The sequence below is a fragment of the Perca flavescens genome, chromosome 2 (assembly GCF_004354835.1).
Source record: "Perca flavescens isolate YP-PL-M2 chromosome 2, PFLA_1.0, whole genome shotgun sequence".
In the NCBI taxonomy this organism is placed as follows: domain Eukaryota; kingdom Metazoa; phylum Chordata; class Actinopteri; order Perciformes; family Percidae; genus Perca; species Perca flavescens.
This window is the reverse complement of record NC_041332.1, coordinates 11642478-11669484: the sequence shown is the minus strand read 5'-3', so window position 1 is coordinate 11669484 and position 27007 is coordinate 11642478. Positions and strand designations below refer to the sequence as shown.

Here is a 27007-nt window from a genome sequence, read left to right as displayed (position 1 = left end):
TGTGTGTGTGTGTGTGTGTGTGTAACAGATGGAAGCCTTACCGCAGCTGACCATCAGACAGCTGGCTGATGTGTCGGCCACACCCAACCAGCTCACCTCTCCTGACCAGGTTGCCATGGTGATGCAGTATATTCCCAGCCAATTCCTCGCTGACTTCTTTGATGACTTCTCACCTGCTATCCTGGTGAGTGTGCATAAATGAAGTGACATATGCTAATGTGAATATTGTTAATATCTACCTATCTTAGGTAGAAGATATCACAACTCATACATTTGAATGTTGACTTGACATGGGAGAAGCTCCACACCTTCAACAAAATTACACTTCTTACAGTGAAAATAAATTGCTTTACAGAAAAACAGATTTTTACTCTTAAAACTTTCTCTCTGGGGTTGACATATTTTGTCGTTTCTTTTTTCCTGCAGGGTCACGAAGACATGTTGCCCATTGTGGTGAGGTCAGCCATGTTGAAAGTTGTGTTTGATCGGGCAAACCTCTCAGATCCCGCGGTGAGTGATTCAGTTGTGTCGCTGTGGCTCCAAAAACGACTGCCCCCCCTGCTGGTTGACCTGTCACCAGAGCATGTCGCACCGTTCTTCAGAATACTGGCGGGAAGAAACTGCAGTATCGAGCAGCAGGGGTAAGTCTAGAGCCACGAGGACCGAACTGATGATTTATATGACCTGAATCAAGTTTATTTTTAAATTGCATCCTTCCTGGTTTAGAAAAACATTTTAAGACCTCCATAGGATTCCATTCAATGTCAATGATTGTAGCCTAACAGCTTAAATAAAAGTTATTGATTGCATTATTTTTTATTTTATTTTATTTCTTTTATTTCAGTGTTGAAGACCTGAATTCAACAATCTCCTCTCTCAGTGATGTTACACAGAAAGAAATATACAACAACATCGTTCAGATTCTCACAGGTGAAGAAAGCACACTGAAAGTAACACGCAATAGGCCTACTGTAATCACATCACTTTTAAAAGTCATAAAAGTGGTTTAAAATTGTAAAATATAGCCTAATTTAAATTGCACCTCTTCTAAGTTCCAAGTAGTGCAATCGTTTTAGGTTGCAGTACCGCTAATCATTTCACTCATGAACTATTAAGGAGTTTATTATTTTGTAGACTGAATAATGGGAGAATAATGTACCTGTTAATCATTGTAACAATAGGCTTAGATTTATGTATGTTTTATTTCTCTATACATACTAGTGGTGACTGGTTATGTCTATAGTTTTATTATTTATTTGTTTGATTACAATCTCCTCCGTTATGTCAGAGAAGGGTGTAACTCATCTTAACATTAACAGTTTTAGCCAACTGATATACTGTAGTGCTTTGTATTATTTTATTTTCAACACCTTCAAATAGTTTGACAGCCGAACTCTTTCACTCTACCTCATTCTAGAACCGATACCGCTGCAGTGCTACGGTGACAACTACAACCGCAGTTTCTACAGTTTCCTGGAGAGCTCATTCATGGGATTCCAGTTTCCCAACGTCACCACCTTCCTGTCCCTCATGCCTCTCGACAGGGTGCATCAGGTGTGTGTCCAAACAATAATACAGGGGATTAAAAGAAGGATAGTTTCAGTGGTTGGGTTGAAGAATGTGGAGGACTTATTTATTGTCTGCTGCTCCTCTAGCTGGTGAACTCCATACCTCCATCAGATCTTGCAGATTTTCTCCGTCGCCCTGACGTAGTCGACAACGATGCAGAGCTCTGTGTGATCTACAGCAACTACGTCCAGACATCGATGTTCCTAGAGACCGTATGTACCACACACACAAACACAAAGAAATGACAACACACACTGATGATATGATAACATTACTGTATACATTTGCTACAGGAGTCTCTCCCGGAGGTGGTGCGGCGGCCCACCCTGCCTTGCGTCTGGCCCATGGCACTCAGCAGCTCCGAGTGGTCAGAGGTCAACGCCTGGTTTGACCAACGCCTCCCCAGCTATTTGGGCTTCCTCACAAAGAGTCTAATCAGCCCCAATATCACACACAACTCTTCCTGCCTGGCCTTCCAAAAGCTGTATGTGTGGTTTTCACAAGACTTTATGCTCATTTTGCAAATGATTTTTTATATCTTGTCAATTTGGATGTTTTTAAATCTTGTGTTTTGGTTTCAGTGTTTCAGTCCTTGGGGAATATAACTACACTGGTGCAGACTTTACGACACCAGATGTGTTCAACACCATCAGCGCATACCTTACCTCAGGTCAGTCTCCAGAATAAAACAGAGCTTGTCTTTGACAGTGTTGCCAACTCAACTTTCTCGCAAGATTTGGCGACTTAAAAGACCCCCTTAGGGACTTGTTTTACAAAAAAGCTCCAAGATCAGTATCTCAAAATGAATGTGGTAATGTTTTATTGATGCCAAGTTTCTAGTTTCAGAAGGAGAACAAAATGTTCAATTAGCCTCACTTTTTTTCTTCATTTTTTTATTTATTCTGTATTTATCTCCCTGTCTTCCCTCAGTAAAATCCTCCAAGTAATTATTCGTAATTTGTCCTTGTAGCGACGGTGCCAAGATGTTACGACCCCAGCGATCCAGAACTAAACTCCACAGCCTGGTTTGTTGAGTACATCGGCCCTTTCATGTCTTTCCTCACTCTGGAGGATCTTCAGATGTTTGGATCTGCACAGGTACTGAACCTAATTTGTTAAATCTTAAACTACAGGTCAGCTCAGGGATTGAAATTAATTATAAAATAGATGGTTTAATGATGTACAGACCACGTTTTTAGTGTTTAAACCCCCCCTCTCTCCTCTCTGCAGGTTATCCAGGTGTTCACGGTGAACCCTCTGAACATCGCTCTCGTCAACAACTCCGGTTTACCTCTCAACCTCACCAACTACTACACCCAGCTCATTTATCAACAGGACAGCAACTTCAACCCCTTACTGTGAGTCTACACAGCCACAAACCCCTCACACATCAAATAAATATGTGATATACTATACTATCTGTGTGTAAACCAAACATTTTCTCTCTCTCTCTCTCTCTCTCTCTCTCTCTCTCTCTCTCTCTCCATCCAGACTTCCTCTGTTGTGGCGGTGTGTCGCTCCTGGTCCAGCATTCAGCCAGCTAACATCAGAAGAAAGTAATATAGTTCTACAGTACCTGACCACTCTCTGTACAGCCCTGAACCCACAGGTGATAAACACACACAAAAACACACGTACATTAGCAGTTTAGTTTTCTGCTGAGACATACATTTTTCACATATTGCCACTGACAACGTTTTTGATTTTTTTGTCTGTAGGTTGCTGCAGCTTTGGCAGGTAACTTCGGTGACAACATCAATGCTGCGGCCATTACTGCCCTCGGTAGCCAAAGCAGCGGCCTGTCCACCGGTCAGATCAAGATGATAAAGCCTGAGGATCTATATGCTGCCCTCTCCATTCTCAGCAGTGTTACAGACTGGAATGAAGGCCAGGCCAGGGCCATCATCCTGTCTCTGATGTCTTCAGGGGTTATGAAGGTAGTTTTCTGTCTGTCTGTCTGTCTGTCTGTCACTGTATGTTATATTGATTCCAGATCAGAGTTAGGTTGTGTAGGTGGGAACATCAGTCAGAATAAGTCTGTCATCTGTCAAGTCCTTTCTTCCTTTTTTCATCCCACCAGATCAACAGCTCGTCAACGTTGTTCATGCTGGGCTCTCTTGTTGTCAGTGTTCCTGCGGAAATTTTCAGCAGCATCAGTGGCTCCCAGCTGATTACTTCATCCAAAAATCCTTCATTCCTGGGATACGTGCTGTCCGCTCCACAGATCGTCCAGCAGATCTTTGTTACTCAGGTATGACGGCTTCACTTCTGTGACAGGATTTGTATGATAAAGTAATTAAAAACCTTTCAAGTCGAGTCAATTTTATTGATATAGTCCAAGATCACAAATTTGCCCCATATTATATTCCAATTTGTACAACATATGACATCCTCTATCCTTAGACCCTTGATTCAGTTAAGGGAAAAAAACTCAACAAATAAAAACAAACGTGTATTGAGAATAAAAGTGTGAAAGAAAGCAACAGAGGAGGAATCCCTCTTCCAAAACAGACAGACATGCAGTATATGTCATAGATACTGAGTAGACTAAACTAACAATTGCAAAAATACTTCATGGAGAAACAGAATGAAGATATGTGGTAATATAACTGCAAGCATAAACAAAGAATATGGATTAAAGACTTACAGAGTTATGGTTAATTTATGTCCAAAAGACACATTATCAGGGCACTTGGATCACTTCAGTCCCCCACTTTTGTTACATTAGGGCAAAAATAAAGTATTAAAATTAGGGCTGTCAAACGATAAAAATGTTTTAATCGCGATTAATCGCTGAATTTCTATAGTTAATCGCGATTAATCGCATGTTTTATCACGTGATTAAAATCCTATTATTTTGCATTTCAGAACTGTTTTTAATTATAAGCAATTCTTACCAGGGTATCTTGATTGGGAATCAAAGGAATGCAAAGAAAGTTACTTTAGGATTTGTATTTGTTTATTATTTATTTACTCAAAAATCAAATGAACTAAGTTAATATGTAAGGAGCATTATAATTATTTGAGATTGTGTTCACCTTGCCCACCTAGCATAAAAAACAATATAGTAAAGTAACGAAAAGACTAAATAAAATGGGCTGGATGTAGATACACAAAGACAAAGACACATGCTAACGTACCTTATTAAGCAGGGATGTAATGTACAGTGAATCGGTAAAAATTCAATGTAAATCGGTAAAGATTACAACTGGTTGAGATAAAAAAAACTAAAAATCATTTAACTTACCTCCCAAAACCTCACCCAGATCGTATCAGTGAACAGCAACAGTGACACGATCATACAGAACGTTCCAGATGAAATGGCCACTCAGATCCCTCGTGCTCTGCTGCTGGGCTTCTCAAATAACGGCAGCGTTATCACCACACTCAACCAGAAGACATGGAAACCACAGCAGGTAGGGGGGGACACACCACTGAAACACACATGTTTGTACTGAGCACCCCTGCTGTAGTTACAAACTACTGTATGTATTTTTGTACTTTTTAGGTTGAGTTGTTCTTTGAAAATATCGCTGTGGAATCTGCGACCACAGTACTGGGAAGTCCCAACAAGTGAGCGCTTCAGAAAATTTGAATAAAGCGAGAGTTTTCACAAAATTTCAGTATGGAACTAACATACTGTGTGTATGTGTTTGTGTGTGTGTGTGTGTGTGTGTGTGTGTGTGTGTGTGTGTGTGTGTGTGTGTGTGTGTGTGTGTGTGTAGTTTGTCATCCTCTTTGCTGCAAGGGTTCACGTGCACCGGAGTGAGGAATGTTGAAAAGGTGCAGATCAAGAAGCTGATTAAAGCCTGCCGGAGGAAAGGCAGGAAGAAGGTCCCATTGGTCGAGACTCAGGTGAGAGGGCAGGACAGTGCGTTAAAAAGTGACAACATGTTTACGTCACTATACTGTATGTGGTGTAGACATAATTTCTTTTTCACTCTTTAACCAAATATGCTGTTTTTTCAACTCAGCATCTTTTCACATACAAATCACAGCTTAGTGTAAAAATAAAGGAGATATATACTAAACGATTCAAAGTTTCTGCTTGTCTCACCAACAGCTGACCTGCATGTATAACTACATTAAAAATGACTCAGATGCCACCAGCTTCGACCTCTATCCTCCTGACGTGCTGCTGTACTATGAGTGAGTTTAGACCGAAGTTAAAAACAGGTTTGTTATAAAAACATGGCTGTCAGAACAGTTTTAATGTCTCTCTGTCTCTCTACAGTTACTCCCTGGTGCTACAGGCCAGCTGCAGGTTCTATTTTCAAGAGCTGGCAGAAGCAGACTTCTCCGTCTTCTCCTCCGTCCTCAGCTACAAACTGACCGCTCTGTTTGCTAATGCCAGGAGCTGCCTGGTGAGTCCCCAAACAACAGAAGAACACATACATCTCAAATGTTCCCAAGTTAAGTACTATTAGAGCCCATTGAGCTCAATTTAAGCTGGCTTTATCAGAAACCGCCTAGTGTTGAATAAACTAAACCCATTTTCTTAAAGAAGGAACCTTTGGACTAAATAAAGGTTTAAATTAAATCTCCTGGGAGGCAGATTTACTTTTGATTGTTGCTGTCTGTCCGTGGAAACCCATGAATTATTTGAAGAATAAGAATGAAGACTAAAGAGCAGCAACAAGAGCGCCACCAAAGAGCAACTAATATTTTTTGATAAAATGGCAAGGAAATGGCAATTTTTTCCATTGACTTTTACCATCTGTTTCAACTTTTTCTTTTTCTTTTTGTGCTCCAATCTGATCTTTAATTCAACGTACAAGGACTACCATTACTCTTAAATCAGTCTAGGACATGGAGTGCCTGGGTAGCTGAATGGTTACGGTGCATGCCACGTAACTGCAACAACCCTAGTTTGATTCCAGCCGTGGGACCTTTGTTACATGCGTTACATGTCATACACCTCTCTCTCTCTCTTCTATTTCCATTTCTACAATTTAATCTGTCCAATAAGATGAAAAATGCCTGAAGAAATAAATACTTATTGTCCAGGATTCCATAGTTAAGAAGTGACTGATATGAATTCAAGATGTGTTTCAGAAAGCCACTTTTGAAGACATTATTATTCTATTAATTTGTTTGACTAAGCTCAGGGTACAGACTAAATTGTACCCTGAGCATTATAAATTATTAAAAATAAATGTCAGAGTGTACATCACAGTGTAAAAGCAAAAGTCTAAATGTCAATCTACAGGTAACCAAATCCAGATGTGCAGTACTTCTGTTCTTTTAATATAATATAATATATCAATATGTTATTAATTTCTGTTCTTACTCGTTTCATTTTCTAAGGGTATAACAAACACAACATTGACTGCAGATACTATATCGGTGTTGGGAAACATGTGCTGCACTTTGGATGGTACCTACATCGAGAACTCTGACCCGTCCATTTTAGAAAAACTCAAGAATTGCCCGGACCTCACCAACGCTCAGGCGACTGCTGTTGAAGCTCTTCTGCAGAGCGGGAAAACACAGTATGGGTACGTCAACAGCAGCAATATGTCTATTATCAGTTTTCTTATCCTCATAAAACCTCTTTATTGTATGTCCTTGTAGTATCAGCAGATTTCTTAAAATATCCCCTTAGTTTCCTTTGTTTCTTTCCAAAATCGATCAAAACAGAAAACAATTCAAACAAAAAAAATAAATGTTAATTTCAGTTTGATTCACTCTTCGTTTTTCAATAACCAGAGCTCCATCAACATGGGACTACCAGACTCTGAAGAACCTCGGGATGTTACCGCTGTACTTGACCTCAACCTTCTACAGTAACTTTGACAAAGTGAGTAACAAACATGAATAAATGCATTTAGCAGAAAAGCTCAGCGGCATTACTTCACCTGTTTGGTGTTGGAATGAGGTCGGTGATGTTAGTTTTTGTGTTCCGCGAGCAGAAAACAAAGCAGATGTTCTTGGAGTACTTCCTCAAAGTTATTGCGAGCAACCGAGTGGACATACAGAAGAAGGGGAGAATGATGGAAGAAATAAGAAAGTCCAATAGAAACCAAGTCAAGTCAAAGCGATCTATCGGTGAGTCTCCTTCCTTGAGCTGCTATTTTTGTCTTCATGAATTGATTATTTTAACTTTTTTTTTTTCCTCCTGTGTTTTTAGTAAACGGGTGCACAGTTGGAACGATCACCCAGGTGACCATCAGCGATGAGACGTTCCCCTTCAACTATGACGACATAACTCAGTTCAACTGCTGCCTCAGCGCCTCGACTGTGAAGGACAACTTGGCAGCCATCACTATGAAGGTGGACCAGGTGGAATACCTCCAGATTGTTCTCAGCAAGTTGCGAGAGGTAGGTGATGGGAAGATGTGATTGGTTTGTAAATGGCTTTTTAAACAGAGCAAAACAAGTTGAGGCTTGTTGTTGATGGTTAAGTCAATTTTATTAAAGGAGTAGTTCCCCCTAAAAAGAATATACATTAAACTCAGCAGGTCATTTTGTCTATTTACAGATAAACTCCACAGAGAACTTTAAACAAATAACTGACTGATTCTCTGCTGCATGATGATTCTCAAATATTTTTAGGCTTATGCTGCCAACTCCACAATCCCAGAAGATCAGGTTCAGGTCCTAGGCCCAGCGTCCCGTGTGGCATCTATTAGTGACATCAACCTGTGGGCTATCACTCAGATCGACACACTCTCTGCTTTGATGGACCCGTCCAACGGGCCGTGGGACCCAAGTATGGTGAGCAAACCAAGTAAACAAGTGTGTTGTTATGTGTGTGTGTGTGTGTGTGTGTGTGTGTGTGTGTGTGTGTCTGTGTGTGTGTGTGTGTGTGCTTGTGTGTTCTCATGAATTAATGTTTTTTCTCATCGTCCAGGCTAAGGCCATCATCTCTAAGTATCTGAGTAATGAAGGGAACACACTGGGCAGTGCTGAGCTCAGTGCCATCGGAGGAGCCAACCTTTGCTCCCTGGACGTTGAAGTTTTGAAGAACATTTCCCAACAAAGCCTTAAGTAAGAAATCAGGGGTGTGTGTGTGTGTGTGTGTGTGTGTGTGTGTGTGTGTGTGTGTGTGCGTGTTTGTGTGTGTGTGTGGAGCTTATTATGACATGACAGTGTTTACCATGAGTTCCCAGTTTAATTGAACGTTCATAAAAAAAAATTGTTTGATAGTGGAGGTTAAGGTAATCGCAACTTTGTAAATGCTAAATCCTGCCTTTATATCAATCCAGCAAATAACAAATTATGATGAATGCCTACTCATTTTTTACTCTGTGTGTTTGTGTCTCGTTGCAGAGAGGCTGACGCCCTGATGGTGTCCAACTGCACCACGGAGAAAAAGGAAGTACTGTTCACCATTGCCACACAAGCATTTGCCACAATGACCCGCTCAACTGTCCCTGTTTCCTCCTACCAGCTCACACAACCTTTCATCGGTAGGCAAACAGACCCACACACACATCTATAGGGTGGTGATGGTGCAGTGGATATGACACGTGACTTTGGTGTTGGAGACCAGGGTTTGATTCCCACTGTGATACATCAACCAATGTGTCCCTGAGCAAGACACTTAACCCCTAGTTGCTCCAGAGGTGTGTGACCTCTGACATACAGTGTTGGGGAGTAATGGAATACATGTAACGGTGTTACGTATTCAGAATACAAATTATGAGTAACTGTATTCCGTTACAGTTACAATTTAAATAGTTGGTATTTAGAATACAGTTACATTGTTAAAATCAATGGATTACATGACAATACTTCTCCGTTTCACGAGTTTATTCACTCTGAATAAATTAAGGCAACTTAATGCATTTTCCAGAAGCCCCGATATGAAATAGAAAAAAATAGCTATTTGCGTGATCAGTCACAATGGAGTCGGAACCGGCACGACAGAGCCAGGGCAGCTATAAGTTTCTATCTTGGAAATTCAAACAGCATTTCACATTAAAGAACGAACAGGGAGAATGAAATACAGCTAACTGTGCCGTGCAGCCTCTGCTTGCTAGCAACCAACCTCCTTTCAGCTCCAAATTACTCCACTTTCAACCTGAAGAAGCATCTTAAAGTAAGTTATTTTTTTAATTAGCCAAGGATAGTCGTCTGCTGTAGTTTTACTGGTCACCTTGCTATTTTAACATTGACGTGCGACTTTACATTCTCCTAGGTGCTGATTTACTAGCTCCAGAGCCGTTTAAAGACTATAGCCCCGTTTGACATGCTAACTAACGTTAGCTAAAATTAGCTTGTGGAAGCTTAGACTGCAGTTCGATTTTTGTAGTAGGCTATGCAGTTCGGGACCAATACAATAATCTATCTGCTTGTTCAGGTACACATTCAGCTAGCTGGAATAAAAAGAACACACCATTATAGGCCTGTTTAGTAAGCTGGATGTGATAGCCGCATTCCTACACTTATAAAACGCAATTCAATGTGGAAGTAATCTTGAAGTAATCCAAGTATTCAGAATACGTTACTCAGATTGAGTAACATAACGGAATACGTTACAAATTACATTTGTGGGCATGTATTCTGTATTCTGTAACGAAATATGTTTTGAAAGTATCCTTCCCAACACTGCTGACATATATAGCAATTGTAAGTTGCTTTGGACAAAAGCGTCAGCTAAATGACATGTAATGTAATAATAATAATCTATACTGCATGCAGAGAAACAACACAGTTGACACTGTTTATTTCTTTCCCGGCCTGCAGGGGGTGCATCTCTAGACTATGTCCGAAGTTTGGTGCCCTCCAACATCAACATGGACATGGCTACCTTCACCAGTCTGGATCCGAACGTTGTACTGGTCAGTTACTTTGTGTGTGTGTGTGTGTGTGTGTGTGTGTGTGTGTGTGTGTGTGTGTGTGTGTGTGTGTGTGTTTGGCAGCCGTAATTGAACTTCTTCCATTTTAGCAGTGTTGCGAGTTCTGCATTTATTCATGTGTGTAATACCTTGTCAAAGTTATCATAGAAGGTTGACTACACTTGGACAAATGCTGTTACCTGGACTCTTAGTTGTGGCTGTGTCCAACATAACTGGTATTTATTTATTTTTATGCTCCACTGGATTAAAAAACAAACAAATCCTTTCTCTGCTGTGTTGTACCTAGAACCTGACTGTTAGTGACGTGCAAGGTCTGCTTGGCTCCAACGTGGCTGATTTAAAGTCCTATGAAAACCAAACGCTGGTACAGAACTGGATCACCAGGCAGTCCCAGACACAGCTCAACACACTGGGAGTGGGGCTTGTGGGAGGCAGAGTCGCCTCTACAGCCACCACCATCTCTCCGACAACCACCACCGGCTCCGCAACCATCACCAACTCTCCGACAACCACCACCGGCTCCGCAACCATCACCAACTCTCAGACAACCACCACCGGCTCCCCAACCATCACCAACTCTCAGACAACCACCACCAGCTCCCCAACCACCACCAACTCTCAGACAACCACCACGGGCTCCCCAACCACCACCAACTCTCAGACAACCACCACGGGCTCCCCAACCACCACCAACTCTCAGACAACCACCACGGGCTCCCAAACCACCACCAACTCTCAGACAACCACCACGGGCTCCCCAACCACCACCAACTCTCAGACAACCACCACGGGCTCCCCAACCACCACCAACTCTCAGACAACCACCACCGGCTCCCCAACCATCACCAACTCTCAGACAACCACCACCAGCTCCCCAACCGCCACCAACCACCAGCTCCCCAACCGCCACCAACTCTCAGACAACCACCACCGGCTCCCCAACCATCACCAACTCTCAGACAACCACCACCAGCTCCCCAACCGCCACCAACTCTCAGACAACCACCACCGGCTCCCCAACCATCACCAACTCTCCGACCACCAGCTCCCCAACCATCAGCTCCACTACTAAAACCACCAGTAGCAACACCACCACAGGTGAGCATTGAAAAAGAAGTTTGATTAATTTCCATGTCTTCTACATGGATCATCAGCTGGAGAAAATGCTGAGTCATTGCCAACATTTACTCAAGTAGTGTACTTAAGTACAAATGTTAAGGTACTTGTACTTTACTTGAGTCTTTTCTTTTCATGCCATAATATTATACTTTCTACTCCACTAGCAGCTTTAGTTACTAATTACTATACAAATTAAGATTTTTGCGCACAAAACACACATTTATTAAATACAATGTTTTATTATAAATCAAATTCCCCAACAATATAACGGCCTACAAGTACAGCTGAAATCATAGCCGATTAATCACTTACGGTAGTTGATTGACAGAACTGTTTTGATTGTTTCTGGGCTGTTTACAGAGACTGCGTTTTTTTACAGTGTGTTCAGTGGACAGGAAGCTAGCGGATAGTGAGGAGATGTTTGCTGTATGTGACAATGTTGTAGCCTAAAAAAACGTGTGAAATCATTTAGAGCACCTTTAAGTAAAGGACCTGAATACTTCTTCCACCACTGGATATCATTAATGATATTGGAAGTATTAATCATTTTTGCATCATTACTTTCAATGAAAAATATATTTCTATGATCATGGTGTGCTTTTTGCAGGATCTGTACCACACAACGATTTTTCTATGTTTAACAGGCGTTAATTGCTCTCGTTATGCATCCATGGCTGATTCAGGGGAGGCACTTTTAAAAGTTTTCTTGATAAAATTCTTTTATGCAGAAGCTTCAGAAGAACACCTTTTATATCATCATGAAACGCCAATGACAATTTGTGATCTTAGTTAAACATTTGATTAATATATATATATACATATATAGAAATTGGATATATTATTACAGTGTTATCGCTAAAGTGAGTTTGTGTGTGTGTGTTTCAGGTAACAATGGTGCCCACATCCGAGCAGATGGCGGCTTCTCCTTCCTTGTTCTTGCGGTCCTCATTGCTTCTCTTGTATGAAGAAACGCATGGCTGATTATTGTAGTGGATACATATATATACCTGCAAACTCAGAAGGGCTGAAAAAGGTGACACATTATATATATATATATATATATATATATATATATATATATATATATATATATATATATATATATATATATATATATATTAGGGCTGTCAAAATAACGCGTTCATTTGAGAAAAAATAAAAAAATAACGCTGATTAATCCATTCCATATTGACGTTTGACCCGGAGCCGTTCTAGCCACCATTCGACTGTAAAATGAAGGAGGGAGACGAGAATGTGCTGCCTGGATCATTGATTGGAACATTTAGCTACTTGTTACTTCTTCCTGCCAACCCTGGCTACTGAAATCTGGTGCCCCTGATATGTCTGCTCTTCTCTCTGATGCTCTGAAACGGCCGATACAGGCAACACAAACACCGCTGCACGGGACGCTAGTTAACACTATACTGGACAGCAGCTAACGTTAGCCTACCGCTAGCTAGTAGCTGGATTAAACACTGTTAAAATGCTGACAGCTAACGCTAAACAGTGTAAAGTTTGACTGTGTTTTACTGTAGAGGATTCAACACCGGTATGTAACAATCTGCTAGCCTGACAAACCGGCTGCCACTAGGGTGCGTCTAGATTTCTAGACTAACAATCTGCAGCTGCCGTCGTAAAAACAACACAGACGGTGCGTTCAATGAAACTGGTAAACTACAGCCTTGTGGTGCATTTGAAGTTATTGTAAATGTCATTTTCCCATCTGGTGGTTGTTTTTGTCGTTCAACAGCAATTTACTAGTGAAATAAGTTATTGTTATAGATTATTATCAAATCATTTAATTTTGACCATATTGCCTTAGCAATAAAAAAGCCCTTATTTAATTTCACCGACTGTTGTTTAGTACCCTTCTTTTTTTTTTTTTTTTTTTTACGTTCTTAAAAAGTATCGGTTCAGGCACCGTTAATTATGTATGCGATTAATTTTGATTAATTAATCACAGAGTATGTAATTAATTCGATTACATTTTTAATCGATTGACAACCCTAATATATATATATATATACAGTATATATATATATAATGTGACCTCATGCTGCATTGCTTACTGTGGAGAAAATATGAAATGTGTTTAACAATATATTAGATGTAAATAATGTATTCATGATTAGCAGATCCTTCAGCAGCAAGTATACTCTGAAACCTTTTCACACTTTGCTTTTAGGCTCATATTTTTAGTTCCTGGTGGTTCAGTTGTTTTAATTATTAAAATGAAGGTTTAACAGAAAAGGTGACAGTTTGTGTTACTGTGTAATCCTGTGTAACTTTTAGATAGCACTTTCTTCAGGCTTACCTTGAAAATGAACGTCATGCCTGGAGCTGTATGAGATTATCAATAAATGCATATTTTATATCACAATCATTAAAACGCACCCCTTTTATGGTCACATGCATCATTTTATCTGTGCAGTAAAACTAACGCCAACAACAAATTTAGTTACTAAATGATCATGAACAGCCAATAAAAGTAAGCCTTAGCTACAAATAAGTGAACACCATCTGTTTCTCCAGTCTAACTTTGTAAAACTCTAAAGGCAGCAAATAACAAGACATACAACAGTGTTAGTGGCAAGCTTTATTACTGGAAGATTCTGTATAATTAAATTTTCTGAATACAACAGTGGTTCGTTCAGGAGGAAACTGCAGTCTGGTGTACGGATGGTTGTGTTGGAAGTTTAACCCTAAGAAAGGCACCACGTCAGTTGAGGCTGCAACAAACAATTATTTTCAGTATCACATAATCTGATCATTACATATAAAAAAAAATATTGAATCGAGCAGATTACCTTTGGACTGGCTGGGCTAACGTTAACGGCTGAAGTCGTGGCTAGAAGACTAATGGCTAACAGTTAGAAGAGAACGGTATACAATTCTATATCACACACTCACCATTCTCTTGAAAGACTGAGCTCGCTCTTCTTAAGGTCCATGCTCCGATGCATCCATACGTTCAGATGGTCTTCATGTTGTATAAGTAATTTAGCGAGGACAGGATATGATACCCATAAAATAGGGTGTTTACTGTAGCATGTTAAACGGACCTGCTGCTGGGAGAGGTTTGTTTAGATGACAACTAAAACAATGATTAACAATTAAATGTTTCTGAAATGTATTAGTTGTATGAAACACAAAGTTAGCTAAAACAGACTGACAGACACACAAACAAATTTCAACAACGTATTTCTGTCGTTTAGGTTGGGCCATTGCAGCTGACAATACAATTCAATTCAATTTTATTTATAGTATCAAATCATAACACGAGTTATCTCAAGACACTTTACAGATAGAGTAGGCCTAGACCACACTATAATTTACAAAGCCCCAAAAATTACAGTAATTTCCTCAAGAGCAAGCAGTAGCGAGGAAAAACTCCCTCTTGGGAAGAAACCTCGTACAGACCAAGGCTCTTGGTAGACGGTGTCTGACGGTGCCGGTTGGGGATGCGATGAACAGTGGCAGTAATAGTCAATTCCATTATTAATAGCCATTAATAATGGAACAGTGACTTCAAATGGTAGTCGTAGTAGTTCATGTCATATCAGTGCTCTGCAAGGCGTTACAGGATGTAGCGTGGCCCAGCAGAGCATGGATGGATGTAGCAGGAAGCAGCAGGGTTCAGCAGGACGCAGCATGACATTGCAGGGCACCTCAGAGCTTAGCAGGGAGTGGAGCAGGACCACGGCGACAGCTGCAACCAAGATCTTGGTGCCAACGTTCTCCAAGGAAATACGCTGGGTGAAAAAACATCCTCCATAAGGACTCCGGGGAGTAAACTCCCCAAAAGCTAGGATTAATAACAAGCATTTCTGGGACGGGATGCACACAAATGGTAATAGAAAGGGAGAGGAGAGAGCAGCTCAGTGTGTCAAAGGAAGGAAGTCCCCCGACAGTCTAGAACTACAGTCTAGAGACAGGTCATAAGGAGAGGTAGCCTGTTCGGGCTTGAAACTCTCCCCTGCCGGATCGGGCTGTGCTGGCCTGCCTCCCTCTACTTTTGTTATATTATTAATCTAACGACTATGAAGAGAAGCATGTGGGCCTGGTTAGGCGGACGCTGCAACTCCTCACTCCCTAACTATAAGCTTTATCAAATAGGAGAGTTTTAAGTTCATTCTTAAATGCGATGACAGTTTTGGCCCACCAAACCCAGATTGGGAGCTGGTTCCATAGGAGAGGAGCCTGATAACTGAAGGCTCTGGCTCCCATTCTTCTTTTAGAGACTCTAGGTACCACAAGTAACTCTGCATTCTGGGAGCGCAGTGCTCTAGTGGGACAATAAGGTATTAGGAGCTCTTCTAAATATGATGGTGCTTGACCATTTAGAGCTTTGTAGGTCAGGAGAAGGATTTTAAATTTAAAAAATCCTGGATTTTACAGGAAGCCAATGCAGAGAAGCTAATACAGGAGAAATATGATCTCTTTTCTTAGTTCTTGTGAGAACACGTGCTGCAGCATTCTGGATCAGCTGGAGAGTCTTAAGGGATTTATTTGAGCAACCTGACAGTAGGGAATTACAATAGTCCAGCCTGGAAGTAACGAATGGATGGACTAGTTTTTCAGCATCGTTTTGAGACAGGATATTCCTAATTTTGGTAATGTTACGAAGATGAAAAAAGGCTGTTCTTGAGGTTTGTTTTAGATGGGCGTTAAAGGATATATCCTGATTACAAATAACCCCTAGATTTCTGACAGTAGTGCTGGTGGCCAGGGCAATACCATCCAGAGTAGCTATGTCTTTAGATAATGAGGTTCGGAGGTGTTTAGGGCCCAGCACAATAACTTCAGTTTTGTTAGGGTTTAACATCAGAAAATTATGGGTCATCCAGGATTTTATATCTTTAATGCACGCTTGAAGTTTAGCTAGCTGACTGGTTTCGTCTGGTTTGATTGACAAGTATAATTGGGTGTCATCCGCATAACAGTGAAAGTTAATTGAGTGTTTCCTAATAATATTACCAAGAGGAAGCATATGTAAGGAGAATAGAATAGGTCCAAGCACTGAGCCTTGTGGAACGCCATGGCTAACTTTAGCGTACTTGGAGGATTTATCATTAACATTAACAAATTGAGATTGATCAGAGAAATAGGACTTAAACCAGCTTAGAGCATTTCCTTTAATGCCAACTAAATGTTCCAATCTCTGTAACAGGATTGTATGGTCAATAGTGTCGAATGCAGCACTAAGATCTAGTAAAACAAGTCCTTTGTCTGCAGCAGTTAGAAGATCGTTAGTAATTTTCACCAGTGCCGTCTCTGTGCTATGATTCTTTCTAAATCCTTATTGAAAGTCATCAAATAAACTATTTATGTAAAAAAACACATAGTTGGTTAGCGACTACCTTCTCAAGGATCTTGGAGAGAAATGGAAGGTTAGATATAGGTCTATAGTTTGCTAAGACCTCAGGATCGAGGGTGGGTTTTTTCAGAAGAGGTTTTATCACAGCTATTTTAAATGACTGCTGTACATAACCTGTTAATACGGACATATTGATCATATCTAGTAATGAAGTGTTAACCACGGGTAACGCTTCTTTGAGTAGTCTCGTTGGGATGGGGTCTAAGAGATAGGTAGATGGCTTAGCTGAGGATATCTTTAACATTAATTGTTGAAGGTATATAGGATAAAAGCAGTCTAAGTATATGTCGGGAATAGTCGTTCTTTCTAGCGTTCCTGCGTTTAAAGGTGAACCATTAGAAGTTGAGGGCAAAAGGTGATAGATTTTATCTCTAATTGTTATAATTTTATCGTTAAAGAAGCTCATGAAGTCATCACTACTCAGAGCTAGAGGAATAGATGGCTCAGTAGAGCTGTGGCTATCTGTCAGCCTGGCTACAGTGCTGAAAAGAAACCTTGGAATGTTCTTATTTTCTTCTATTAGTGATGAGTAATAGTCTGATCTGGCCTTTCTTAGGGCCTTCCTATAGGTTTTGAGACTTTCTTGCCAATCCAAACGAGATTCTTCCACTTTGGTGGAACGCCATTTACTTTCGAGGTTTCGCAAGATTTGTTTTAATTTGCGAGTTTGGGAGTTATACCAGGGTGCTAGTTTCCTTTGCTTCATCATCTTCTTTTTGAGGGGAGCAACGGAGTCTAAAGTTGTCCATAGGCAGGTCGTAGCACTGTCTACAAATGTATACATTTGAGAGGGACTGAGGTTAACATAAAGGTCCTCTGTTATGTTAAGGCATGACATAGAGTCAAATGCTGTTGGAATATCTTCCTTAAATTTAGCTATAGCACTGTCAGATAGGCATCTAGTGTAGAAGCTTTTATCTAATTTAGTATAGTCAGGGAGTAAGAATTCGAAAGTAATTAAAGAATGATCTGATAATACCGAAATCTGCGGAAATATTATTAAATCCTCAATTTCAATACCATATGCCAGCATAAGGTCGAGGGTGTGGTTAAAACAGTGCGTCGCCTTGTGCACACCGATTGAATCTAATAATGAGTTGAAAGCAGTACTAAGGCTATCATTGTCAACGTCCACATGGATATTAAAATCACCCACAATAAGTACTTTGTCTGATTTAAGGACTAAACATGATACAAATTCAGATAAAAATTCAGAATACGGACCTGGAGCCCTGTAAATAACAATGAATATAATTGCCTGTAATGTTTTCAATTTTGGATGTTGAAGATTAAAGTGATGGTTCGGAGTAATTTCACCCTAGGGTCCTTTGCACCATGACCTCGAGCCAAACACCTCCCCTAGAAGCTTTTTTCACCTGGGTCGAACATTGGGAGAGTTAGCTTAGAGTAGCGTTATCAGCTGAATAGCTTAGCGCAGGGGCTAATGGATCCGAAGTGTCTCTTAACATTACCCCACTAATAATGCCCGAAATGATACAAAATGTCTACAAATAGGTTATGCACTCATAAAATTATGGATTGTAAAGTTTGTAGGTACACCAGAAGTTTATGTAAATAACACTTGCCTGCTGGCTTCTGCTCTCTGCTGTTGTTGTTGCTGCTGTAAGACGAGTGCTTAGGGATGTCTACAAATTACAACACCGAAAAGAGATGCAACAAAAATATTTATTAATTTAACTTATTTTTTAAAGTAAGTGCTGTAGAATAACTAGCAAGAGACAAGTTATAATTGAGGTAAGTTTGGAGACATTAGCCCCTGCGCTAAGCTATTCAGCTGATAACGCTACTCTACGCTAACTCTCCCAATGTTCGACCCAGGGGAAAAAAGCTTCTGTGGGAGTGTTTGGCTCGAGGTCATGGTGCAAAGGACCCTAGGGTGAAATTACTCCGAACCATCACTTTAAGAACAAGACTCTCAAATGAGTTATAATTTAGTTTAGGTTTTGGATTAATTAACAGGCAATCAAAGATGGCCGCAACTCCCCCTCCTCGGCCTGAGCCTCTAGGAATTTGAGTATTAATATGACTGGGAGGAGTGGCTTCATTTAGACTAACATAGTCTTCTATGTTCTAACGCTACGCTAACGCTACGCTTCCCTCGGACAGTCACCCACTCGCCCGGCTGCTCGGGGTCTGCATGGGGACAGCTAGCAGAAGCTACAGAAGCTACAGTATGTTGGCCCGCATCAACTACGTGGCGCTGGCTAGCTACGGAAGCATGCGCTTCTGATTCCATGATGCGGAGCCGTGCCTCAAACTCACTAAGCCTTGTGTTAAGAAATTCTAAAGAACGTGTTCGTTTGATTTCTGAGGAGGAAGGAGAGGCTTGGGTCGAATTGAAAGATTAAGCAAAAGGTTTAATAAAACAGCATGATGAAAACGACATGACAAAACGCAATCCAACATAAAAGATGAAACACTGCCAGCAGTGGACTGCAAGATATGCTTCCCCTGTGGGGTGACAGTTTGCAGTCAATGAGTCTTCTCCAATATGCTAAATGTCAGACAAGACCTGATGATTCTTTAGAAGCTTGAGTTTGGGGTGAGGCACACAAATGCTAATTAGTGTGGTGTGATAGTGTAGTGTTCATTTAACTAAAAGTATATATTTTTTCAGACATCACCAATGGTTTAGCTTTTTACATCCTAACAGTCCACCCTTTCAACCTTAAAAAGGTGTGAATATTACTATAAATGTTATTGAAAACAATGTCATTTACATAAACATAAAAATATAATAAAATAAAACATTAGCAAAATGAAGTTGATTTATACAAGAAATTATTGTCCTTCTCTGACCTCATCTTATCTGACACCTCAACTTATCTCAAAAAGGTTATTTCTCTATGACAAATTATATTGAGGAAAAAACAGATACACTTAGAAAAGAATGAAAGAATAAAAATCAACAAAACAAAAAATAGTGTAAGAAGATTAGCTACAGTGAGATCAGAATGCATAACAATGCAATTAATGTATCCTCATGTGCCTGTTATTTATCATTTTAAGTGAAAAACAAACCAATTTTGAGTCAAGATGCACAAAAATGCCAAATATGCATTTACTAAATTATCCATTGAAAACCCCCTAAGAATCTTAAATTCTTTTTGTTACAATTTTAGCTAATTTTATATTGCTTAAAACAGCTCAATTTATTTCTCCATACTGCTAAATTTATCTCCACCCCCCATTGGACTCTCTTCACAGGTAGGATGGGGGAGTTGCATCAATAAGTGTAAATTCAAACAAAGGCACCTTTTGTCTTTGATGGCTATCAGTTTCATGAGTGTGACTTAAAGAATATGTGAAAAAACAGGCACAATCCTACTCGAAACAAAAACCCAAAATAAAATAAAAATAACAGATGATTCAAAATGAAATGCACTTATTTTAAAAATGAAATGCACTTATCTTAAAAAATAAATGCACTTATCTCAACTACCTGAAACACTGAGCAACAAACATTTTCAACTGCTAGCTGCTCATTCATGCATTCACTGAGAAACTCCATTCAAACTTTAAAACATTCCACATCTTTCATACGTTCAGGGTGGGCACCCATTCTTCAAAGACTAGACTAGATTAATCCATTTCCCCTTTTTTCAGTCAGTCTCACTGATCCACCCTTTTCCACAAAAATCAAAACTAGCCATCCATAGCTTTTTAAACATATCGTACAGAAAGTGTACTATCCAGTTCTACCTAATGGAGCCGCTGTTCGTTCTGCCACCCAGAGGATGGAATCCTCAATGCTATCAATTCAACACAAACGAATATCCACAATTAATCCACAACCACACTGCGCCTGTAACCTCACACGTCCACAAACCCCACCGCTGAGCTGCGTGCTCTCAATTTAAACAAAACAATCTTATTTACAATGAAGTTATAAAACACACACACTGCGCGAGTCGCTGCCGCAGACTCAAATCCAAACACAATTCTATTTCAGAAATATTTACAGTAGGCCTCTGTACAATTTTCCTAAGTGTTTCACACAATTCAATTATACTTATTATTAAATAGATTTTTCTATTTCCATGCTATGGTCACGAGAAAAAACTGAGATGTCCTCCCATGGCGCTTTACGCTTGTCGTCACTCAACGTCACCTTTACCAGGTCCTATACCTCATCTAACAGCTGTTAAGCTGGCTTTTAAAAAAAAGTCGTAATCTTTCCTCTGTGCCTCACAGAGACTAATTCTCTTTCACCGCCCTTGCGGTCTTTTTAAATAAAATTTAACAGGCGTAACAAGGTCTGCTTTTTCAAGAACTCATAAATTTAAATTGTATACAGGTTTTACTAGGTCGACTTTTTGATGAACTCATAAATTTTAAATTTATACAAGTAAAACCAGGTCGACTTTTTCACAAACTTTCTAATATGCAGGCGGCTCAAACTCTTATTCTACGGGTCTCTCGCCCCGGTCGGCTACTGTGCACTTAATACCATGGACCCTCTTTCAGGCTTTTTAAGCTTAACACATACAAATCACACACAATCACATACATTGCCTTTGACTTATTGTTTTCAACGTAGTTCTCAATTGGGCATTACTTTATTATTAGTTTTACAGATTTTAATAGACTTACCAGTTGATGCTGCTGCTCTCTCCCACTAAACCTAAATTAACTATTGCAGATTTTGATAAAAACAGGTTCTGGTTCACCTTTCAATTTCAGGCCCTGTGTGAGAGATCAGCAGACACCAGCTCCTTTTTTCAGTTTGCCTTTTTCCTTTCGTCCTCCAAAAATCACATCGGGGTCACCAATTGTTAAGAAATTCTAAAGAACGTGTTTGTTTGATTTCTGAGGAGGAAGGAGAGGCTTGGGTCGAATTGAAAGATTAAGCAAAAGGTTTAATAAAACAGCATGATGAAAACAACATGACAAAACGCAATCAAACATAAAACATGAAACACTGCCAGCAGTGGACTGCAAGACAAGCTTCCCCTGTGGGTTGACAGTTTGCAGTCTTGTGACATGACAAAACAATACACTGTAAACAGCGGACTGCAGAACCTTGTTCCCTTGTCAGGTCCCAGGCTTGCAGTATTGAATCATTCTCACGATCAGAATTATATTCCTTTGGAATTGTGGGTGTTTCCTTGAATGGAAACTAACCCAGGTTAAAGACACACCTCTGATTTCAGGTTTACTCCAGTTCCCAGACAAAGGTTGTTTATCATTGTAGTGCCAATTCTATTCAAGTTTACAGAGATATATTTCCTTTGTTCTAATCAAGTCTGGCCTAGCAGGGAGTGGCTCCCCAAAAGGCCGAAGCAACATTTACCTTTTCTGTGAGGACAATGAGTCTTCTTCAATATACTAAATGTCAGACAAGACCTGATGATTCTTTAGAAGCTTGAGTTTGGGGTGAGGCAGACAAATGCTAATTAGTGTGGTGTGATCAATCAGTATTACACCGAACCATCACTTTAATGCACCCATAGGTGTCCTGGATTGTTGCTCTTTGCTCTGGAGGGACTTCTTCGGTGTCAGACTCATCAGAGTCTTTTGTTTTCTTATTTTTGGGGTTGTACATCGCTTCACATTCTCTATCCTATTTTGCAATTGCTTGACTAAAGAATGATAACTGGGCCCAATCACATCTCCTTCTATAACATCCTGCAGAGATTGTGGATATTTTGCCACCATCTTTTTGGCAACGTCAGTAGAGTTTATTTTACTAATGCAAGAATTCCTCCGCAACATCTCACGATCCACAATCCGGACCATCGAGATATAAGGAGATATTCACTGAAAGTGTTTAGAAATAGAATTGCATTACCTAGAATAAGTGACCTCAACTTTAAAAAAGGGAAAAACTGCGGTCTCATTTATGAAACCTGTTACGCAAGAAAAAGTTGCGTGAAGTAGGGTGAAATTTGTCATTGCAACATTCCTCGCAATAGTCGGGATTTATAAAGAATATCCATGCGTAAAAATTTTCCCAGTTTTCCGCAACATTTTGACCATGCCTGTGATCTGTTTCACAAGACTGTTGTGACACTGAATTCTTCCATAATTCAGAATCCAATAAGTTATTCACAGTTTGTTTTATGGGTATGTAGTAAGCAAACCTTTTTGTCATATGTTCATCATTTCCTAACGTTACTTTTTCAGGCTCTATGTATTTGAACATCTTTTTGAACGTCTCAGCTCTTGAATATGTTGTTCTCAGTGGTCCCTAATGACAGGAAGAGAACAGATCTGAATCCTTCACATAATCACAGATTTTAGCAATAGCATCATCTGCTAGACACATATTATCTTTTAAAAGTGAACGCAACTCATGTCCCAACTCATGCACATTTTGCATCTCTTCAACAATTGTCTGTATTGTTGAAGCTGGCAGAAGGAGCTGCCCTTACAATTTCAGGTAGAATAAAAATACATTCCTAAGAAAGTTATCCCTGAAATTCTGTGGTAATTCAATGCTTTTATTTGTTGTTGTATCAGTTGAGCACTGGCCAGCATCTTCATATGCAGCAACAGCAGCATCAGACTGAGAAGTACACTCACCTAAAGGATTATTAGGAGCACAATACTAATACCGTGTTTGACCGTATCCTATCAATATGGGCCAACATTTCTAAAGAATGCTTCCAGCACCTTGTTGAATCAATGACACAAAGAATTAAGGCAGTTCTGAAGGCGAAAGGGATCCCCCACACCATTACACCACCACCACCACCAGCCTGCCCAGTGGTAACAAGGCATGACGGATCCATGTTCTCATTCTGTTTACGCCAAATTCTGACACTACCATCTGAATGTCTCAACAAAAATCGAGACTCATCAGACCAGGCAACATTTTTACAGTCTTCAACTGTCCAATGTTGGTGCGCTTGTGCAAATTGTAGCCTCATGTTCCTATTTTTAGTGGAGATGAGTGGTACCCGGTGGGGTCTTCTGCTGGTCTAGCCTATCCGCCTCAAGGTTGTGCATGTTGTGGCTTCACAAATGCTTTGCTGCATACCTCGGTTGTAACAAGTGGATATTTGAGTTAAAGTTGATCTTCTATCAGCTTGAATCACTCGCCCCATTCTCCTCTGACCTCTAGCATCAACAAGGCATCCCCCCCTACCCCCGGGCCTGCAGCATGCTGGATGTTTTTCCTTTTTTGGACCGTTCTTTGTAAACCCTAGAAATGGTTGTGTGTGAAAATCCTAGTCACTGAGCAGATTGTGAAATACTCAGAACAGCCCATCTGGCACCAACAACCATGCCACGCTCAAAGTTGTTTAGATCACCTTTCTTTCCCATTCTGACATTCAGTTACTATTCTGTACATGTCACTTATGCAGTCTACTGAACATGCCCTATGATTTCTGGACATATGAGCAGTAAATGACGACTTCACAGTGAAAGTATTTTTACAGCCACTGACTGGACATGCAACAGGTCGCCCCTCCACTATATGCTCCTTTAAGTGGGAGAGAAGTTCCTTCACCATATGAAATTGGCACTCACACAGTGAAACAGCACATTTCAAATCTGTAACAACTCTAACGTTAGCAGTAACAAGGGGCTCAGGCACATTGTGAACGCGATAGAAGTGAGCTTTGAACAATGCGCAGGTACAAAATGTCCGCTTGCAGTCAGTGCTAACACATTTAAAAAGACAATGTGGTTCATTCCTGTGATTTCTACAATGCAGAACATAACCCCTTAAAGGGGTGATAGAATGATTATATAGGGTATTTCACACTGTTCCTTAAGGTCTCCTAATAGGGTATGTAACATTGGTTGGGCTGAAAATTGCTATTTTATGGACCTTTAACTACCCTGTGATATGGCCTTATTTGTAACAAGAGCTTTTCTTCCAAATATGGTATGCTCATGAATATTTAGATTGGTTTGAGCAAACTACATAGAAACACATGGTAGACTCGACAGCTGGTCTCATTGCAAAGTTATACATTGTTTGTCGGGCTATTACGTTATTAAATTCACTTCTGAGACTTTTTTAAGCGAGAAATCAACTATATAAAGTTCAAATATGGGACGTTTTACGAAAATGTATGGCTTATTGCAAATTTGGTAAGACTGTGTGTCGGAGTTCAGCTGCCGGTGCTGCCTGTGTTGCTGCCTTGCTGCACGGCCTGCCTTCCTTTACACACCCCGGCCTGCTCTGAGCTCGATTGAGCTCCGTTACGGCTTGCAGCTGTTGAGTTAAATAAAGTTGTAACAATGTTGATTTTAATAACTAGGTATGTTTTATGTTTTAAGTAATAAATTGTATGCTGTAACCGGGTTATGAAAATAGGAATGAATGTAAAGAATAGGTCCAGACTGATCTGGTTATCACAATCACCACCTTTTGTCTCTGTAAACAATAGGTAAAGACAGACCCTTTTTCTCCCCCTCTCCTCCTGTCTTTGGTTAAATTGATTAGGTTAAAACCAACTATTAACATATGAAGAGGAACGTCTCTTTGAGTCTCCAACCTCCTGGTGCCAAGTCTGGGTTAGAACAAAGGAAATGCAAACTCTGTAAACTTGAATATAATCAACACTTCCATGATAATCAACCTGAGTCTGTGACCTGGGGTAAACCTAAATTCAGACGTGTGTCCTTAATCAGAGACCCACAATTCCACAGGAATATAATTCGGAAACTGAGGTGATTTCGGCACTTCAATCTGTGACCCCGACAGGGGAAGCACGTTGAATTCCGCTGTTTACAGCGTATTGTTTGTCATGTCACATGACTTTTCTTCTGTGACTCCGCAAGGATGAAGCATGAGATCAGTCCGCTGTCAGCTGCAGTGTTTTATGTTTTATGTTTGATTGTGTTTTGTCTTGTCGTTTTCATGCAGTTTTATTAAACCTTTTGCTTAACTTTCAATTCCCCATGCCTCTCCTTCCTCCTCCAGAAATCAGAACGAACACGTCTGTTTAGAGATTTCTTAACAATTGGTGACCCCTGAAGTGGATTTTTGGAGGACAAAAGGAAAAAGGCAAATTGAAAGACTGATCATGGTGACGCTGAATTTTCACATGGGCACAGACAAATGGGAGGTGAGCAGAAAACCTGTTTTTATCAAAATGCTGCAGAGCTTATATAGGAAACGTTTTAGATGTGAAAATTCAGCAGCATCAACTGGTAAGTCTATTCAAATCTGTAAAAGTAATTGATAAAAGTAATGCCCAATTGAGAACTGCGTTGAGAGCGATAAGTCAAAGGCAATGTATGTGATTGTGTGTGAGATTATGGGTTATAGCTTAAAAAGCCTGAAAGAAGGTCCATGGTATAGTAAATGCACAAGGAACCGACCGGGACGGGAGACCCGAGGTAGCGTTTGAGCCGCGTGCAAGTAGGAGTCCGTTTGAATCGGCCGGGTTAGAACCAACAAGTAAATTAAAAATTTAAGGTGCACCAACATTAGGTTGAAATCGTTTGAGTCGTGTGCAAAATTACAGGTCCATTTGAATTGGCCGGGTCAGAACCAAAGAATAAATTTTAGATAGAAAGACCGGGGGACGACGACAGAAAATTAATTTCTGTGAAGGTACGGAGGAAAACATTAAGACTTTTTAAAGCCAGTTTAACAACTGTGAAGGATAGAACTTGGTAATGCTGATCTCGCGGCGACGGCGGGGATAAAGCGCCATTGGAAGACTCTTCAGTTTTTTCTCGTGCCCATAGTATGGAAATAGGAAAATCAATTTAATAATAGGTATAGTCGAATTGTGTGAAAACACTTAGGAATTGTAAAGAAAGGCCTACTGTGAATACATTTTAAAAGAATTGTGGTGTTGGGATTTGAGTCTGCGGCAGCGACTCGCGCGCGCTGTGTGTGTTTTGTAAAAAAATGTAACTAAGATTGTTTTATTTAAATTGAGAGCGTGCAGCTCAGCAGCGTTGGTTGTGATTGTAAAATAACTCATTGTGTAAATAAGATGTGTTGAAATTGAAAGCGCAGTGGGGTTATAACTTCATTGTAAGATTGTTTTGTTTAAATCGAGAGCGTGCAGCTCAGCGGTGGGGTTTGTGGACATGTTGAGGTTACAGACGCAGTGTGGTTGTGGCTGTTCGTTTGTGTTGAGTTTTGCATTGGAAATTCCATTTCCTGAGTGGTATAACGAACAGCGACTCCATCTGGTTGGTA

General features: G+C 40.2%; 1 protein-coding gene across 1 annotated transcript; it reads left to right on the top strand.

Moving 5' to 3' along the window:
* Positions 1 to 28: 28 nt before the first annotated feature.
* LOC114562189 (uncharacterized) lies at positions 29 to 10520 on the top strand. Its single transcript, XM_028588508.1, has 26 exons — positions 29 to 184; positions 427 to 641; positions 845 to 930; positions 1418 to 1554; positions 1656 to 1781; positions 1863 to 2053; positions 2151 to 2239; positions 2540 to 2667; positions 2800 to 2927; positions 3061 to 3178; positions 3288 to 3506; positions 3650 to 3820; positions 4836 to 4985; positions 5078 to 5142; positions 5295 to 5424; positions 5633 to 5718; positions 5804 to 5933; positions 6877 to 7067; positions 7279 to 7369; positions 7482 to 7617; positions 7700 to 7890; positions 8125 to 8286; positions 8423 to 8559; positions 8842 to 8981; positions 10261 to 10355; positions 10512 to 10520. The coding sequence occupies exons 1-26, from the start codon at positions 29 to 31 to the stop codon at positions 10518 to 10520; spliced, it is 3477 nt and encodes a 1158-aa protein (XP_028444309.1).
* Positions 10521 to 27007: the final 16487 nt, after the last annotated feature.

What these genes read in the sequence shown, in the direction of transcription:
- LOC114562189 (XM_028588508.1), top strand. Translation starts at nt 29, where the DNA reads ATGGAAGCCTTACCGCAGCTGACCATCAGACAGCTGGCTGATGTGTCG. An exon ending in AGCAACTTCAACCCCTTACT is followed by an intron (nt 2,928 to 3,060) that starts GTGAGTCTACAC and finishes CTCTCCATCCAG; the next exon opens with ACTTCCTCTGTTGTGGCGGT. An exon ending in CTAATGCCAGGAGCTGCCTG is followed by an intron (nt 5,934 to 6,876) that starts GTGAGTCCCCAA and finishes TCATTTTCTAAG; the next exon opens with GGTATAACAAACACAACATT.